Source organism: Platalea leucorodia (genome assembly GCF_965183815.1).
Source record: "Platalea leucorodia genome assembly, chromosome: W".
Taxonomy (NCBI): Eukaryota; Metazoa; Chordata; class Aves; order Pelecaniformes; family Threskiornithidae; genus Platalea; species Platalea leucorodia.
The window spans coordinates 36,402,786-36,419,379 of record NC_138859.1 but is presented as its reverse complement, the minus strand read 5'-3'; the positions used below and the strand labels follow the sequence as shown (position 1 = coordinate 36,419,379).

The 16,594-nt window shown below is 42.2% G+C and overlaps 1 protein-coding gene across 1 annotated transcript in view; it reads left to right on the top strand.

Annotated features, from left to right (window-relative positions):
• Positions 1 to 16,108, top strand: part of LOC309601525 (creatine kinase S-type, mitochondrial-like) — a gene marked incomplete at its 5' end in the record, with an annotated part of 44,281 nt that extends 28,173 nt beyond the window's left edge. Inside the window, 5 exons of the mRNA XM_082334570.1 lie at positions 141 to 226; positions 5,482 to 5,605; positions 8,589 to 8,723; positions 9,058 to 9,183; positions 15,874 to 16,108. Coding sequence (XP_082190696.1) covers positions 141 to 226; positions 5,482 to 5,605; positions 8,589 to 8,723; positions 9,058 to 9,183; positions 15,874 to 15,993 — 591 coding nt within the window. The 3' untranslated portion in view covers positions 15,994 to 16,108. The remainder of the gene's footprint in view (positions 1 to 140; positions 227 to 5,481; positions 5,606 to 8,588; positions 8,724 to 9,057; positions 9,184 to 15,873) is intronic.
• Between the last annotated feature and the right edge of the window lie 486 nt (positions 16,109 to 16,594).

Sequence of the window (16,594 nt, the reverse complement as noted above, 5' to 3'; positions counted from 1 at the left end):
ATTTACTTGTATAATTACCTTCATATTAAATGTTTAAGACAGTGTTATACTGCTTCCCTGAGCAAACTTCAATTTTGTTTTGTTTTTTCTCTTTCTCTGTTTGTCTCTCTCTCTCTCTCTGGTCCCATTTTGGTGTTCAGGATCATTTTCTCTTTGATAAGCCGGTCTCCCCTTTGCTAACATGTGCTGGGATGGCACGTGACTGGCCAGATGCCAGAGGAATCTGGTATGCTGTGTGACATGTAGAAGCTTGTGTCATGTTTAAAAGACCATATTACAAGACTCCTTGCTTGTGCTAACCCCACAGTCACTCTGCACTGCTACTCACAGCATGTTCAGTTTCTTTTCTAATTTTAAATTGCAATGTTTTAAATGACTAATTTAAAAAAAATTAAAAATTAAGACCTTTACATTCATATAGGCAAAGACATGTCAAAGACACAGCAAAGATGCAAGAGTTGTTGAAGTGTTAGAAACCACAGAAGCACTTGAAAACAGTCACATAGGAATTAGGGTTTCTCCCCCGATAAAGGTGGCAGGAGCAATAGCCCAAATGAAGTGCATCTACACCAATGCACGCAGCATGGGCAACAAACAGGAGGAGCTGGAAGCCACTGTGCAACTGGAAAACTATGATATACTTGCCATCACAGAAACATGGTGGGATGACTTGCACAACTGGAGTGTTGCAATGGATGGCTATAAACTCTTCAGAAGGGATAGGCAAGGAAGGAGAGGCAGTGGGGTAGCCCTGTATGTTAGGGAGTGTTTTGACGGTCTAGAGTTTGACAATGGTGATGACAGGGTTGAGTGTTTAAGGGTAAGAATCAGGGGAAATGCCAACAAGGCAGATATCATGGTGGGAGCCTGTTATAGACCACCCAACCAGGATGAAGAGGCAGATGAAATACTCTCTAAGCAGCTGGGAGAAGTCTCACAATCGCTAGCCCTTGTTCTCCTGGGGAACTTCAACTTACCAGATACCTGCTGGAAATACAATACAGCAGAGAGGAAGCAGTCTAGGAGGTTCCTGGAGTGTGTGGAAGATAACTTCCTGAAACAGCTGGTGAGGGAGCCAACTAGGAAATGTGCCCTGCAAGACCTGTTGTTTGCAAACAGAGAAGGCCTGGTGGGTGATGTGGTGGCTGGAGGCTGTCTTGGGCATAGCGATCATGAAATGACAGAGTTTTTGATTCTCGGAGAAGTAAGGAGGGGGGTTAGCAGAACTGCTGCCTTGGACTTCTGGAGGGCAGACTTTGGCCTGTTTAGGGGCCTGGTTGACAGAGTCCCTTGGGAGGCAGTCCTGAAGGGCAAAGGAGTCCAGGAAGGCTGGACATTCTTCAAGAAGGAAATCTTAAAGGCACAGGAGAAGGCCATCCCCATGTGCCGAAAGAAAAGCCAGCGGGGAAGAAGACTGGCCTGGCCGAACAGAGAGCTTTGGCTGGAACTCAGGCCAAAGCCCAACTAGAACTTAATTTTGCAACTGCTGTAAAAGACAACAAAAAATGTTTCTACAAATACGTTAGCAACAAAAGGAGGGCTAAGGAGACTCTCCATCCTTTACTGGATGGGGGGGGAAACATAGTGACAAAGGCTGAGGAAAAGGCTGAGGTAGTTAATGCCTTCTTTGCCTCAGTCTTTAATAGTCAGACCAGTTGTTCTCGGAGTACCCAGCCCCTTGAATTGGAAGACAGGGACGGGGAGCAGAATGAAGCCCCCATAATCCAAGGGGAAATGGTTAGTTACCTGCTACGCCACGTAGACACACACAAGTCTATGGGGTTGGATGGGAGACACCCAAGGGTACTGAGGGAGCTGGTGGAAGTGCTCACCAAGCCACTTTCCATCATCTATCAGCAGTCCTGGCCAACCTGGGAGGTCCCAGTTGACTGGAGGTTAGCTAATGTGACGCCCATCTACAAGAAGGGCCCGAAGGAGGATCCGGGGAACTACAGGCCTGTCAGCCTGACCTTGGTGCCAGGGAAGGTTACGAAGCAGATCATCTTGAGTGCCATTACACGGCACGTACGGGACACTCAAGTGATCAGGACCAGTCAGCAGGGGTTTATGAAAGGCAGGTCCTTGACTAACCTGATCTCCTTCTATGACAAGGTGAACGGCTTAGTGGATGAGGGGAAGGCTGTGGATGTTGTCTACCTGGACATTAGTAAAGCCTTTGACACCATTTCCCACAGCATTCCCCTGGAGAAACTGGCTGCTCATGGCTTGGATGGGCGTACTCTTTGCTGGGTATAAAACTGGCTGGATGGCCGGGCCCAAAGAGTTTTGGTGAATGGAGTTAAATCCAGCTGGCAGCCAGTCACAAGTGGTGTTCCCCAGGGCTCAGTACTGGGGCCAGTTCTGTTTAATATCTTTATCAATGATCTGGACGAGGGGATCGAGCGCACCCTCAGTAAGTTTGCAGACGACACCAAGTTGGGTGGGAGTGTTGATCTGTTAGAGGGTAGGAAGATCTGGATCAGAGGGATCTGGACAGGCTGGATCGTTGGGCCGAGGCCAACTGCATGAGATTCAACAAGGCTAAGTGCCGGGTCCTGCACTTGGGTCACAACAACCCCATGCAATGCTACAGGCTTGGGGAGGAGAGGCTGGAGAGCTGCCTGGCAGAAAAGGACCTGGGGGTGTTGGTCGACAGCCAGATGAACATGAACCAGCAGTGTGCCCAGGTGGCCAAGAGGGCCAATGGCATCCTGGCCTGTATCAGGAATAGTGTGGCCAGCAGGACCAGGGAGGTGATTGTCCCTTTGTACTCGGCACTGGTGAGGCCGCACCTCGAATACTGTGTTCATTTTTGGGCCCCTCACTACAAGAAGGCCATCGAGGTGCTGGAGCGTGTCCAAAGAAGGGCAACGAAGCTGGTGAAGGGTCTAGAGCACAAGTCTTATGAGGAGCGGCTGAGGGAACTGGGGTTGTTTAGCCTGGAGAAGAGGAGGCTGAGGGGAGACCTTATCACACTCTGCAACTACCTGAAAGGAGGTTGTAGCAAGGTGGGGGTCAGTCTCTTCTCCCAAGTAACAAGCGACAGGACAAGAGGAAACGGCCTCAAGTTGTGCCAGGAGAGGTTTAGATTAGATATTAGGAGAAATTTCTTCACCGAAAGGGTTGTCAAGTGTTGGAACAGGCTGCCCAGGGAAGTGGTTGAGTCCCCATCCCTGGAGGCATTTAAAAGACATGTAGATGTGGTACTTAGGGACATGGTTTAGTGGTGGACTTGGCAGTGCTAGGTTAATGGTTGGACTGGATAATCTTAAAGGTCTTTTCCTACCTAAATGATTCTATGATTCTATATAAACTATCGTTAATATCAGCAACAGAATGTAGCATCATAAGCATGGCTTTTTATATGGGTTTTTTATATCTATTTTTCCTATTTCAATATAGAAATTCGATTTGAGAAAGAGCCAGTGAATCACCATGAAATCAGCAGAGTGAGGTTACAAATACAGCCTAAAACTGGATTGTAGCAACACTATCAGATAGGAATCATTGGCAATACAGTTGCAGGATATTGCACTGTAAATTCCTTCCCCCCCTCCCCACTTTTCAGACACAGAATGTTATTTTAATTCCCCAAGCTGAAAGTAGTCCTTTCTTTCCAAATAAACTGGATAAAGAGTAGATGTAGAAACAGTTGAATTTCCTTTTTGTTTTAGGTCTGTTTCTTCTTTTATAACCTTGATATTTTTTGTGCTTGAATAGAATATTTTTAGAGAAAGGGATAATAGCCCCCAGTACAGTACACACACACCCCCTGTCACATGATGGAGGCAGCTGTGCAGTGCCTAGCATCTGCATCCATCCTGGTGTATTTCTAGGGATTACCAGGTGTTATAATTCTGGAAAATTAGGCTAAAAGGGATTCTGAAAAGCCTTCTATCCTATCTCCTTGCCCTAGGCAGGTTCAAGACTTTCAGAGAGGATGTCATAATCTGTACTCTTTTAGACAACAATTTCTTGTAAAAGAAGGGTAGGTTTTCTAAATCTGGCTCACTGAAATATTTTCCAGTCACACTAACTCTTTTTTTTTTTCTTTCTGACTGATATTTCACATGTAAGACAAGCCAAAATCAGATCTGTTTTATTTAGGAGATCCCTGGATAGTATTTACATTGTTAGTGCTTTTTCTGATTGGTTGTAGAGACAATGAACAGAATGCCTCAGATTTATCATGTTCCTAGAACAAATCTCTTCCTTAGATTTAAATAGACACTGGGGAACTAATCGGAAGATCACTGAAATAAAAAATCCTCACAGATTTCCAACAGGCTTTTGATCAGGTTTCACAGTGCCTGCTCCCTTACAAAGCAGGTTTAAGTTATCATAATAATACTGGATATACTTCTGAACATGATCCAGTATTGCCATAGAACAGATTTTTTTCCTCAGTGTTGTCTCATTCTGCATTCCTTAAAGCAATGGGAAGACTCATTTAATTAATGGGGGAGCTGAGTGAGGCCAACATCAATCTCTTTGGAAAATCCTACCCTGAATATTTGTACGTGACAGAAAATGAGATAACTGGACCTCTCTGTAACTCTAATGTCAGGCCACAGGATGTTTGCACCTGTTTGGTTTTGCATTGGCAAACTCCAAGTGTGAAAAAGTGAGTTGCAGTAAAAGACAAGCTGTAAGTTAGGCTCTCAGTGAATTTTCAAATTTCATGTGTTTCAAACTTGGTAATATTCCACTGTTTGTATGAATGAGTCTAATCTTATCAATCACCTTCTACATTCTGTAGAAAGACTGTTGTAAAAGACAGAAAAAAAAGGAGAAAAGACAGGAAAAGTGACCTCATGTTTGACCTAGCACTTTATAAACCTAGTCATGACTGATCTGTCTGAAGCAAGAGTAGATAACTTCTCTTTAGGCATTTTTATCTTGATTGACAAGCCACCATCTTTAATGCAGTGTCTGGAAGCAACATGTAGCTGTTTTCCTCAGACATATAATTTGACTAATGTGGCAATCCAGTGTTACTAAGTAATATGAAGGGCACTGGGATTTGATTTAGAAGACAATACAATTAAGTAAGGTCATATGGCTGGCCCCTCCAGTTAGTTTTTTTCTAACTGCACAATTTTCTAAGAAAAATACAAAACATCCCCAGTGACTGAAGATGCAGAATTTGGCTTCTCCCTTTGCCTGTTCCCTTAGCAGCTGTACCTCCCAACTGTGTTCATGTTTGAAGACATGTTCTTCATAGCTCAGCTTCGGGGCAGCATGATGTGATCAGAGAAAAACCGCTCTTCTCACTGTGACCTGAGAAACCTGCGTAATTCCACTGGCATGGGGGATCAAGCTGTGAAAGTAGCTCATGTCCTTAACTGTGCAGAGCAATGTTATTTTACAGTGCTTAACCTCTTCACAGTTCTGAAAGATTGTGATAAAACTAAGGATACTGAGAGTTATTTTTCAGGGCTTATCTTGTGCTTTAAAGCTACTAATTTTTCTCTCAACCAGGCATAACAATGACAAGACATTTCTTATCTGGATTAATGAAGAGGACCACACCAGGGTGATCTCCATGGAAAAGGGTGGCAACATGAAACGGGTGTTTGAAAGATTTTGCCGTGGTTTGAAAGAGGTAGTAACTCAATTAATTTATTATGCCTGTTTGTTTATCGTTGGGCTGTTGTCAGCACTACTTAGTGTGGTTAACACCGAACTGACATCTCCAGAAACAACAAAATAAAGTAACACCAGTTCAAATAGCAACCCACGTTAATGGCAGTTAAAGAAGGGAACAAAGACAAATTGTTAGCGGAGTTATAGGGAAAAATAAATAAGATGTCATTTTAGCTTTTATATTGCCATCTTCAGCACTGGCTGGCTAAAGAAATATTTCTTCTTTGCCACCTCGTGTCTGCAGGCTGTAGGAGTTCATAAATAAAGCATTTTATTTCGGAAGACTAGCTTACTGGTTCTCATCCCTGATTCTGGGAGTGGACTGGATGTTGCTGAGGTTGTACACAGGATTTAGGACATAGGACTCCTGAGCTCACTGCCAACTTTGGGGACATACTGGGTTTTGTGACTAGAATACTAAGGACTGATAGCCAGGGCTCCTGGATTTTATTCTAGTCTAGCTATTCTAAAGAAAAAAAAAGCCCTCATAGAATGATGTGTGGGTTAAAACAGTTTTGTCTAGACAATCCAGGTATAACAGCAAGTTGGCTCTGGGGCCAATGCAGGCCTGTGTACTGCTCTGGCAAAGAAAAAGTTGCTTTAACAAAGAAAAAAGATTCCCACAAGCAATACTAGCAAAAAAAGCAGAGCGGGATAGGTGATGTGTCAGAACTCTATTCTCCACTGTTCTTGTCCACATCATTCCTGGATGGATTGCCATAGTACACAGTATCCCCGAGGTTAAGTTACATAAGGTTGAAACCGGGTTCAAATTGTCTCCAAGACTGTAAGAATATTCAGGCTGCATAAAACAAATATTTCTCCCCATTGGGGTCCTTAACATGCTCATTTCATCTGCACTGTAGAAGAACAGTGTTTATATCCATCATACTGCTTTTGTTCCTTGGATCACTTGCTTCATTCCTCTCACACTGGCAAAACAGCTTTCACTCCAGCTTCTCTGGCTTTCTAGAGACTCCTCTGTCTCAGGGAATCCCCAACTGTTGTAAGGCTCATACAGCTGTGCACTCCCATATCACTTCAAAGCCACTAGCACAGGCCCTGGCCTGAAAAAAAAACCCAAGGCAAAGTAGGGAGAGCAGGGAACTATAATCTCTGATTGCGGAAGTGGTCCCTGAAAACCAGAAGAAGGTAAGTTCAGAGCATCTCTAAGAAATTCTGAGTATGTAGTGAGCTTGGGAACATGGAAAAACAAAAGCACCTAATGGATGCTTCTTTGGCATCTGGGTGGTTCACTGGGATCTTGTCGTGGTTTAACCCCAGTTGGCAACTAAGCACCACACAGCCGCTCGTTCACCCTCCCACCCCCCCCCCCCCCATGGGATGGGGGAGAGGATTGAGAAAAAAAAAAAAAGTAAAACCCATGGGTTGAGATAAAGACAGTTTAATAGCACACCAGAGGAAGGAAATAATAATAACAACAACAACAACAACAACAATAATGATAAAAGGAAATACAAAACAAGTGATGCACAATGCAATTGCTCACCACCCGCTGACCAATGCCCAGCACGTCCCCGAGCAGCGATCACTGCCCCCCGGCCAACTCCTCCCAGCTTATATACTGAGCATGATATCATACGGTATGGAATAGCCCTTTGGCCAGTCTGGGTCAGCTGTCCTGGCTGTGCCCCCTCACAGCTTCTTGTGCACCTGGCAGAGCATGGGAAGCTGAAAAGTCCTTGACTGGTGTAAGCACTACTTAGCAACAACTAAAACATCAGTGTGTTACCAACATTATCCTCATGCTAAATCCAAAACACAGCACTATACCAGCTACTAGGAAGAAAATTAACTATCCCAGCTGAAACCAGGACAGACCTGGTAGTATTCTCAGGCATACCCATGAGACTGAATAATGTACAGGATTGTGGCCTAAGTGACATAGCTTGTGGATGTTTCCAGGTTTCCCTCTGCTACTGTGCTTAGCTCTTGTTCAACAGAAGTGGACCTATGGACCTTGCCATGAGAAGTGGTCAGATAGCTTTGGGAACTGTGACCAGAGCAGGTGTCTGAGGCAGGAAATCAGGTCTAGTTTCTTACCAGCAATTTCGGTGTCCTCACACAATATAGAAATTATTTCAGGAGAGTCCATTATTTTATATCCTTCTGCAGAATGGAATTATTTGCCTCTATTGCAGAGGTCTTGTGAACCTGAGCTGGCATATGTATCTGATTCTCTTCTGGCAGTGAATTTACTGAACTGAAATTGTATTGGGATCACAGAAATAAGTCTCGTAAGTGTAGCTGAGTGGACAGAATAGTGGCTTATTCAAAGGTCAATAGACCTTTGTGATATTTCTAAAGCTAATGATTTAAGTCTCCTTTGTAATTGGATTTTAAACTACTAATGAAAAGCATTATATAGAAGCTATGTAGTCTTTTTATAGTGGAAGCAGGGCAGTGAAATTTAAGCATTTAGAAATCAAGTGTCCTTCACCTAGCATCATGGAATCACCTTGAAAATTATATAAAACTAGGCTTTGGCTCCTTTTGTTTGCTCCACAGTGTTTGAGATATTTGAGCTTGTGCTTTGCAACCTTGCTCTAAAAGCACCAAGGCTAGAAAATCATTTATATCCTAGGTAAAAGCCATAATTATTATGTAAACATATGACTTCATGGGCTAAGGCCATGTGATAAAGTGCCAAAGAGCCTTCAAGTTAGTGGTAGAGAGAAAATGATGAAGAAATCCTTGTAATAATCACTGGGGAACTTGTTGCCTGATGAATGCAAAAGTTCACACCACAGCCAAACCAGACTCTACTTGGGTATATATTTATGCACCTCCATTGGTGAATAGTGAAGTTCATCATCAACACAGATACAAGGTGAAAAGAATTTCAGCTATAAACAAGTGTCAGAAGATGAGACATTTGTATGCAGCTCACTCTTTTTCCTTTCTCTTTTTTGCCTTCATAGGTTGAAAGATTAATTAAAGAACGAGGCTGGGAGTTCATGTGGAATGAACGTCTTGGATACATTCTGACTTGTCCTTCCAACCTGGGAACTGGTTTACGTGCTGGAGTCCATGTTAAGCTGCCAAAGCTTAGCAAGGTACATAAGTTGTTTAAAAGGGCAGTGACATAAATCAGGTCTTCATCTGATTTATAAAGGAACAAATAAAAAATGACAGTTTACAGCAATTGGATGTTTGCATGATGTGCAACAACTAGGTCCCAGGCATAATGCATGACTAATTGAGCATACTTTTATTCTGCAAATTATTGTATTTGTTATGGAAATTAATCTACTCAGCAGATAGCCACCAAAACAGGCTATAATCCAAAGACAGAGGAAACTGTCTCTGCCTGTCTTTCTGGAGATGCTATTAAATCATGGATAATAACAATAAGCAAGGCAATAGGCACAAACCTATTTCTTTTGTTAGGATCCCAGGTTTCCAAAAATCCTGGAGAACCTGAGGCTGCAGAAGCGTGGCACTGGTGGAGTGGACACAGCAGCTGTAGCAGATGTGTATGATATCTCCAACCTGGACCGCATGGGTCGATCAGAGGTAACCTGTTTGGTTTTTTCCTTGCTTTTAAACTCAGATCTGCACTGATATAAGTCAGTTTCCCTCCATTTGGGTTCACTCTGATTTTAGAGTCACTTTTTAGAGCTATGGCAGTTTTTTCTCTTGGTGAATTTGATCCAATGGAAAGGCTTACACAATGAAAAATGACTACTGTGCAGTGTTTGCAAATATGACAATGAAAAAAAGAAGCCCTGAGCAAGTTCCATAAATGTGACTTGTTTACACCATGTGCTCAGGCTTTTTGTTGAAAGCGTGCAGGTACTGGAAACATTTGGCTGTGGTAACAGAATTCCCTTAGGACGATATTTCTCAGCATCACAGCATGAACTCTTATACCTGAATACCTGCTAGAGAACACAGATATGAGCTAGGTGTCCAGGTTCTCTCTACAGTGCTGGACATGAGTTAGGTATCTAAGAATGGGGTTCACTGAAGTTGTACACTGGGAACAGAGCTAGGTACTGTACATTGGGCAGGTACCTGCTGTACCCAGTGCAAAACACTGAGGAAAGAAGCAGGATTTGAGGACTAACCCACCCAGGGAATCAGGCACTGAAATCAAGACAAGAATTAACATGCAATTTTCCTTTTAGGATTCACAGTCATGCACTTTCTCTACTGTATTGGGTCTGGCTGGGATGGAGTTAACTTTCCCCATAGCAGCCCTCATAGTGCTGAGCTTTGCATTTGTAGCTAGAAAGGTGTTGATAACACACCAGTGTTTTGGCTACTGCTGAGCAGTGCTCCCACAGCATCAAGGCCGTCTCTCCAATACCCCTGCCCCAAAGGCCAGTAGGCTGGGGGTGGGCAAGAGGTTGGGAGGGGACATAGCCAGGACAGCTGACCCAAACTGACCAAAGGGATATTCCATACCATATAAAGTCATGCTCAGCAATAAAAGCTAAGAGAAAGGAAGGGAGGGGGGCATTTGTTATGTTATGCTCCCAAAGCAACCACTGCGCATACCGAGGCCCTACTTCCCAGGAAGTGGCTGGACATTGCCTGCTGATGGGAAGTAGAGAATGTTTTTTTTTTCCTTTGCTTCCACGTGCAGCTTTTGCTTTTCTTTATTAAACTGCCTTTATCTTGACTCATGAGTTTTTCATCTTATTTTCTTCCCCCCCCTTGTCCTGCTGAGGAGAGGGAGTGATAGAGTGGCTTGGCGGGCACCTGGCATTCAGCCAAGGTTGACCCACCACATCTACAGTTAGACAGCCTAACTAGGCCAATCCTTTCACACCAAAATAATGGAGGAGGAGGAGTTGGTGCCATCTTACATGTCCAATGTCACACTAAGCACAGGATGCAAGAGAACTGGGTTTAAATCAGTCCTCTGCCTTCTGTAGAGCAGAGATTTGAATTGTCATGTCTGAGCCCTCTCTGTTGGGCTGTAGGCTAAGATGAAATGGGTTAATCTCAGACACTTCTTCTGAAGCTATTTCAGTTTGAATGCATATTCGCTGAGCCAGAAAGAGAGTGGAAATGACCCTACAGTCTGGTGGTTTCCCCTTAGTGTCGGGTGACAGATGGTGAAGTTGCTCTCCTAGAACACTCAGGTCCCAGACCTCTTTCCAGTTTAATATTTAAGTATTTTATAAAGCAGAACAGCTCCAAAGAGCAAATCTACAGGTGAATGGGGAAAAAAAATAGCAGTGTGAAATAGTTGTAGACCACTTCTATTAGCTCTATCTGAGCCAAATCCTTACTCCAAGTCATATACTAAATCCTGTAGCACAGCTATACAGCTTCCCTTTCCTCACTGAGATCAGGACTGTGTTCATCCTTGGACATGTCAAGAACAACTGAGATAAAAATTAACCTTGCAAGACCCTGTAAGCCCAGTGATTCGAGCACTTTTCTAGTAGTTAGGAAATATAGGTTCAAATCTGCTGTCAAATATGTCTTTCACTTCCCACGTGAGTGCTCTAACCTCTCAGTTATGGTCAATTGGGAAGGCCCTAGTGGGATAGATGTCTCCTGAAGATTCTTACTCCACTGGACTCTACTAACAACACAAAACAGGGTTTGGTGTCAGATGCCAACCTGCTTGTATGGGTCAGGATTTGAAAGACTGCCTGCCTGCATAGGAGCAAAATTTTAATTACCTTGGGGACTGCTGCAAGTTAAAACTCCATTGCAAAATAGAGTGTACTGTCAAGGTATATTTATACAGACCAGCATAGCACTGAGAGGCTTTAGCAGCTTAGGTATGTATGCAGTTTGGTCCTATTACTGCAGCACAGCACCTGAGTTCAGACTGATTCTTGCCAGGATTTCATAACACAAATAGAACCCTGGGCTAATGCACTTAGACTGCAACTAGATTAAAACTGGTTCACATCCATCCAGTTGGATTCCCTTTTTTGCTCACCCTGCATTTTCTGCCTATGGGACAAGAGCAAATTCAGGTCTTTTGTCCTTTCTTATTTGGACATCCTCTTAAATGTCTGCACAGCCAAGGTGAATTTGGACAGGGGTTTGGATAATTTAAATTTTGGATTTTGATGCCTATGTTGGCAAGTAGGTAACTAACTTCCTTTGGATCTAGCTCTAAATATATAGACATTTATTAATGTCTGAAACATCACCATGTGTGCTTTATACTAAAATAACACTAATAATATAAAAAGGATTACATGGCATGATTAATTAATGAGTTCTACTGACAGATGGCTTGAACCTATAAATTTTGCTTATATGAAGACCTCCACTGAAGTCAGCGGTGCCTCATATAGCGAGGATTCAAAGAATTAAGCCAATAGATAAGATATAATCCCTACCTTGTAGATTTTTTTAAATCTAAATAGGACAAGACAAACTCAAAGGGATAGAAATGATTATTATTGGACATATTTTTTCAGTATATAATAAAATAAATTCCATTATGTGGTAAATGTGTTTACAGAAGTGAATTGTATTCCTAAAGGAGCAAGATAAAATTGTTTGCATTTTTCCTTTGTTTCAGTTACTGGTCAATGCAAACTTAATATGAAATTATTTTTCTCCTGGAGGTTGCAAATTCAGACCTCTGATTTCCCAACACAGCTGGTCTGTAAAAGACAGTAAAATAAACTGCTAAGCCACCAAATGCTTTATAGTAAAAGCAAATCCCTTGAAAATAAGTCACTGTCACAATAAAGAGACAATGGGATTTAGTCTTTGTGTTAAGTTTTAACAAACCAGTCATTAAAGATTGCTAATGAACCATTTCATGAAGATTAAGAAAAATCAGTAATATAGCTTGCTGGCTACTGTGAAGCTAACAATGTCATGGTGTCTGGAGTCCTGGCATGTCACTACCTGTGGAGGAATTATGCTGGGGACAAGATATCTTGTATTCTTCAGTAATTTTGAAAAAGATTACAAAGAAAGATATCACTATGCTATGCAATATAGAATTGCAAATTTTGATGCTGCTCTGTGTCTGAATCCAATCCTACCAGTGCCAGTGTACATCAAGAGCGCGTCAGCTGAAAACGAAGGAATTATAGATGATATAAAGCCAGCATGAGTTTAGGATGAGTCCCTCTACCTGAGAAATGTTGTTCCTGGGCTTAATAAAACAGCATCAGCAATGTCGACACTCCTGTCAGAATGAGTAGGACATCTTTCCCTGCATAAAGGTACCTGATGAATTATCATGGTAGGGAATGAGCAACTCATGATCATCTCCAGGGGAATGTATGATGCTGCAGGTGGAGTGAGACATGCCTTTGAAGAAGTATAAGACTCTGGTTTGATGAGCTCTTTCAGACAGTCAGTCTAAACGACTGTGGCCAAAAGTCTAGTCCTGCCATCCTACCAACTCCCAGTCATGTGAAAGAATGCCCACTTCCCTCCTACCCCATGCATCCAGCAGCATTCAGGGCTTACGGTACCACTGGATTGGGGAAATGAGTGTGTCTCTTCCCCTCCTTGCATCCCCATTTCAATTAGTTTTCAGCTGACTGTGCTCACATAAATTCTCCTGCGAGCACAAGGGAGGTACAGGCTTGGGAACTGGAAACACACAGCAAGGAAGGTGAGACTGCCTCTCTTGGCAGCTGCAAGTGACCATTAAAGAGCAGCTGAGCTGGCCTTCTGCTGAGAGTCCAGAAAACAGGGGGGTTAAGCACTTTTTCCTCTTTGGAATTTGTATGGACTCAAGAGGGTGTTACAATAATGACTATTCCTGAAGCTGCAGCTGGAAACGTGGCTCTTGGGGGATTCCTTCCAGTGTTTGCCAGGAGAGGAGTATATGCCTTCCTGGTAACAGTGGAATGTCAGCAAGCAGAGCAAGGGCCAATTTGTGCTCTAGGGCCACTGAGAGCTGTGCTGGCAATCTGGAAAGACTGGTACAGAAAATGAGAGAGGTTAAATGCCAAACAGGGCCTATGATTTAGGTTCAGTGAGCACAGGGCAGCAGAGTAAAAAATGCAAAAGGGCAAAAAAGATGCAGTAGTAAGAATTTGTGAAGGAATGAGGAGGGAGAAACTTCTGTATCAGAACCCTGGGATTCACAGCTATGCTGCAACTCCTTTACAAGAGGTAGATTAGGCAGGTGCATATGTGGAGCCCAAACAAAGACTGTAGTAAATTGGAAAAGGAATATTAAGACATTCCATGTAGTCTGGTATTTGATACAGGCAAGACTGTGCAGCTGAATGTGTCACAGTGTCGAGTTCTTTAGAAAGTTCAAAAAGTCACTTTGGTTTTGTTCTGTCTGATAATATTTATAATCCTCAAATCCCCAAAAGAGAAGTTTTGTCTGCTGAAGAAGTGTCAGTCTTTAGTTATACTTATGCATGAACAATGGTATCTTTGTTCACTCTTTTTTTGCCTATGATCTTCGGATAGTTAATATTAATTGCCAGAGTGTCAGGTTGATATTTTTCTAGTTGTTATAATTTTGATTTAAGCCTGGGGAGAGAAAGGAACAAGGAAGGCCTGCTTTTGCTTAAATTCTTTTGTATATGTAGCATTCTGAGGGCTCTTGTACAAGGGGCTATTTTGGTTTTTTAACCATAAACTGAACAGATTACTGATCCTTTTCTTTTTGGCTTCATTGTCTTTTTGTAGTAAATGTTTAAATATTCTATATCTAATCTCAAATATTCATGGGTTTTAATTGTTATGCCCAAGGATGCAGTCTTCAGTAAGACTGCTCAGCTCACCATATCCCTGTATTGCTTTTATGAGGCTACGTTGCCTGTGGCTCTGATTCTTCAAGATATTTAAACAAGTACTTAAATGTGTTGCTAGATCAACTCACATATTTAAAAGTTTATATTTCGGCAAGTGTTTAAATGCCTGGATGAACTGAGGCCTTTAAAGATTAGCCCGTGGTTGCCTATTTTATTAGTTACTTTACGCAGTGAGCAAAAAATGCTCTTTAATATTTCTGTATCAAAATGAAAATCTGAAAAAACATGGTTCAGGTGAAGTAGGATTATTAGACACACACTATCATGATAGCAAAAGAATTTTCCCTCTTGTTAATTTTGATGGGTCCCTGTTAAGAAAACATTGTTTTCTCATAGGAGAACATAATTTTTGCTTTTTCAGAAACACACAAAGAACTATATGGCTTTAAACTTAAATAGCACAAAACTACACTAGTATCTTAATATCATAGAATAAATTTTAGTTTCTACAGTTGATGATGTACAGAACACATAAGAATGGATTATCCTCTGCAATTCACTGGTGTCCATTTGGATGCAGTGCATTCTTTCTTCTACAGTACTGACTGTATATTGAATAAAGCTGTTGTGTTTCACAGAATATAGGAAAACAATAGTCTAAAACATCAAGAAGTAAGCACATATGTACAGATTCTTTAGGTATGCTAAACAGTAAGGGAGGGCTCTGCATGATTCTTCGAATCATTTCAGTACTACTCATATCTCTCATTCCTATCCATCAAGAAAATACAACTCCCCCCCCTTTCTACAGAAGACAGACAAAGTGCCAGTAGTCTCTGCAGTCATTTGCCAAATGTCAGACAAATGTTCAACAGCTTTTAAGCCCAAAGGCATTTGGATAAAGACATTAATCCAAACCTCACAAGATGCTGTTGGCAAAATACCAGCGCCTCTTTACTTACACTGGCATTTGTTGCTTCAGAGAGAACTGCCTGGTGACTCTGAACATCCATGGCACTGCCTTTTCAGTTTCTTTGTCCTAATATGTGAATGCTGAGAACATAGCAGATGGGAATCCATGGCTGTGCCAGGCTGTAGTTCTCAGCAAATGTCTGAGGAGGATCTTGTACCCTCAGAGTGGTCACATTTGAAATGGGTCTCTAAACTCATGCCTAAACATTTTATTTAAGCACTTCTGTTTGTTTGTTTGTTTGTTTGTTTGTTTATATAGGGATATGTGTAGGAGCAGAATTTGGTGGAAATAACTTTAGGGGCCTATTTGAAAATTTCTATTGTCAGAAGGCCAAACAGCACAAACAGGAGAAGGGGTAGGGAGAAGGGAATTACTATGGGCTTCCACTGGACCAGTGCATGACCCATACTCCCTGTGCCACAGTATATGTGATCTCTATGCCAGGGTCTCCATGGCCATCCTTGGGTCTGGCTTTACTTGCTGTCTTTGCCATACAAGCCAATTTTTTCCTTCCTCTATTAACAGCGTTACCTAAATCTTTTATTATTATTGTTTTTCTTGTTGTTGTTGTAGGTAGAACTAGTTCAGATTGTCATTGATGGGGTCAACTATCTAGTTGACTGTGAGAAGAAACTGGAAAGAGGTCAAGACATTAAAGTACCACCACCATTACCTCAGTTTGGCAGGAAGTGATCTTGCGGCTGATGACTGTTAATGATGGTAAATATGGCTGCCATTTTGACAGAAAGGCACCTCTGTATATCTCTGTATAAATACCTTCTGTAATAAAACACTGCCTGATACCTAACGTCTCTCTAGATGCCTGGTTGCACCGACAGAAACTAGTCTTAGTGCAGCTTTAGTAGGACAACCACTTTGTGGGGACTGCTTCCCTTTTCCCTTTGTCAACTCAGCAAGCTTTACCTAGGCTTTGAACTTTTCTTTCTTGGCTGGTGATAAGGAAAGTATTAATTGAATGATGCAAAAAGCACAAATCCTTAATTCTAGCCTGTATGTGCACTTATGGCCATATTTACGCAGTCTTCTATGAGCACCTGATTTTTACTCACCAAAGCACTTCTCTCAAGTGACTGTCCAGACAGCCAAAATCAGTCAGTCTGAAGGGCAGGTGCTACAAAGTGCTCATTACTTTTTCAACATTCAACACCATGGTAAGTTCAATAGTTAACTAGAGTAGGCAGCTGCAAATGGCTTCAGTCTCTGAAGTCCGCCACTTGACCTGTCATCTGGAACTCATTGGTGTCTCTGTATGGGAGCTGTCTCTTCTCTGTCC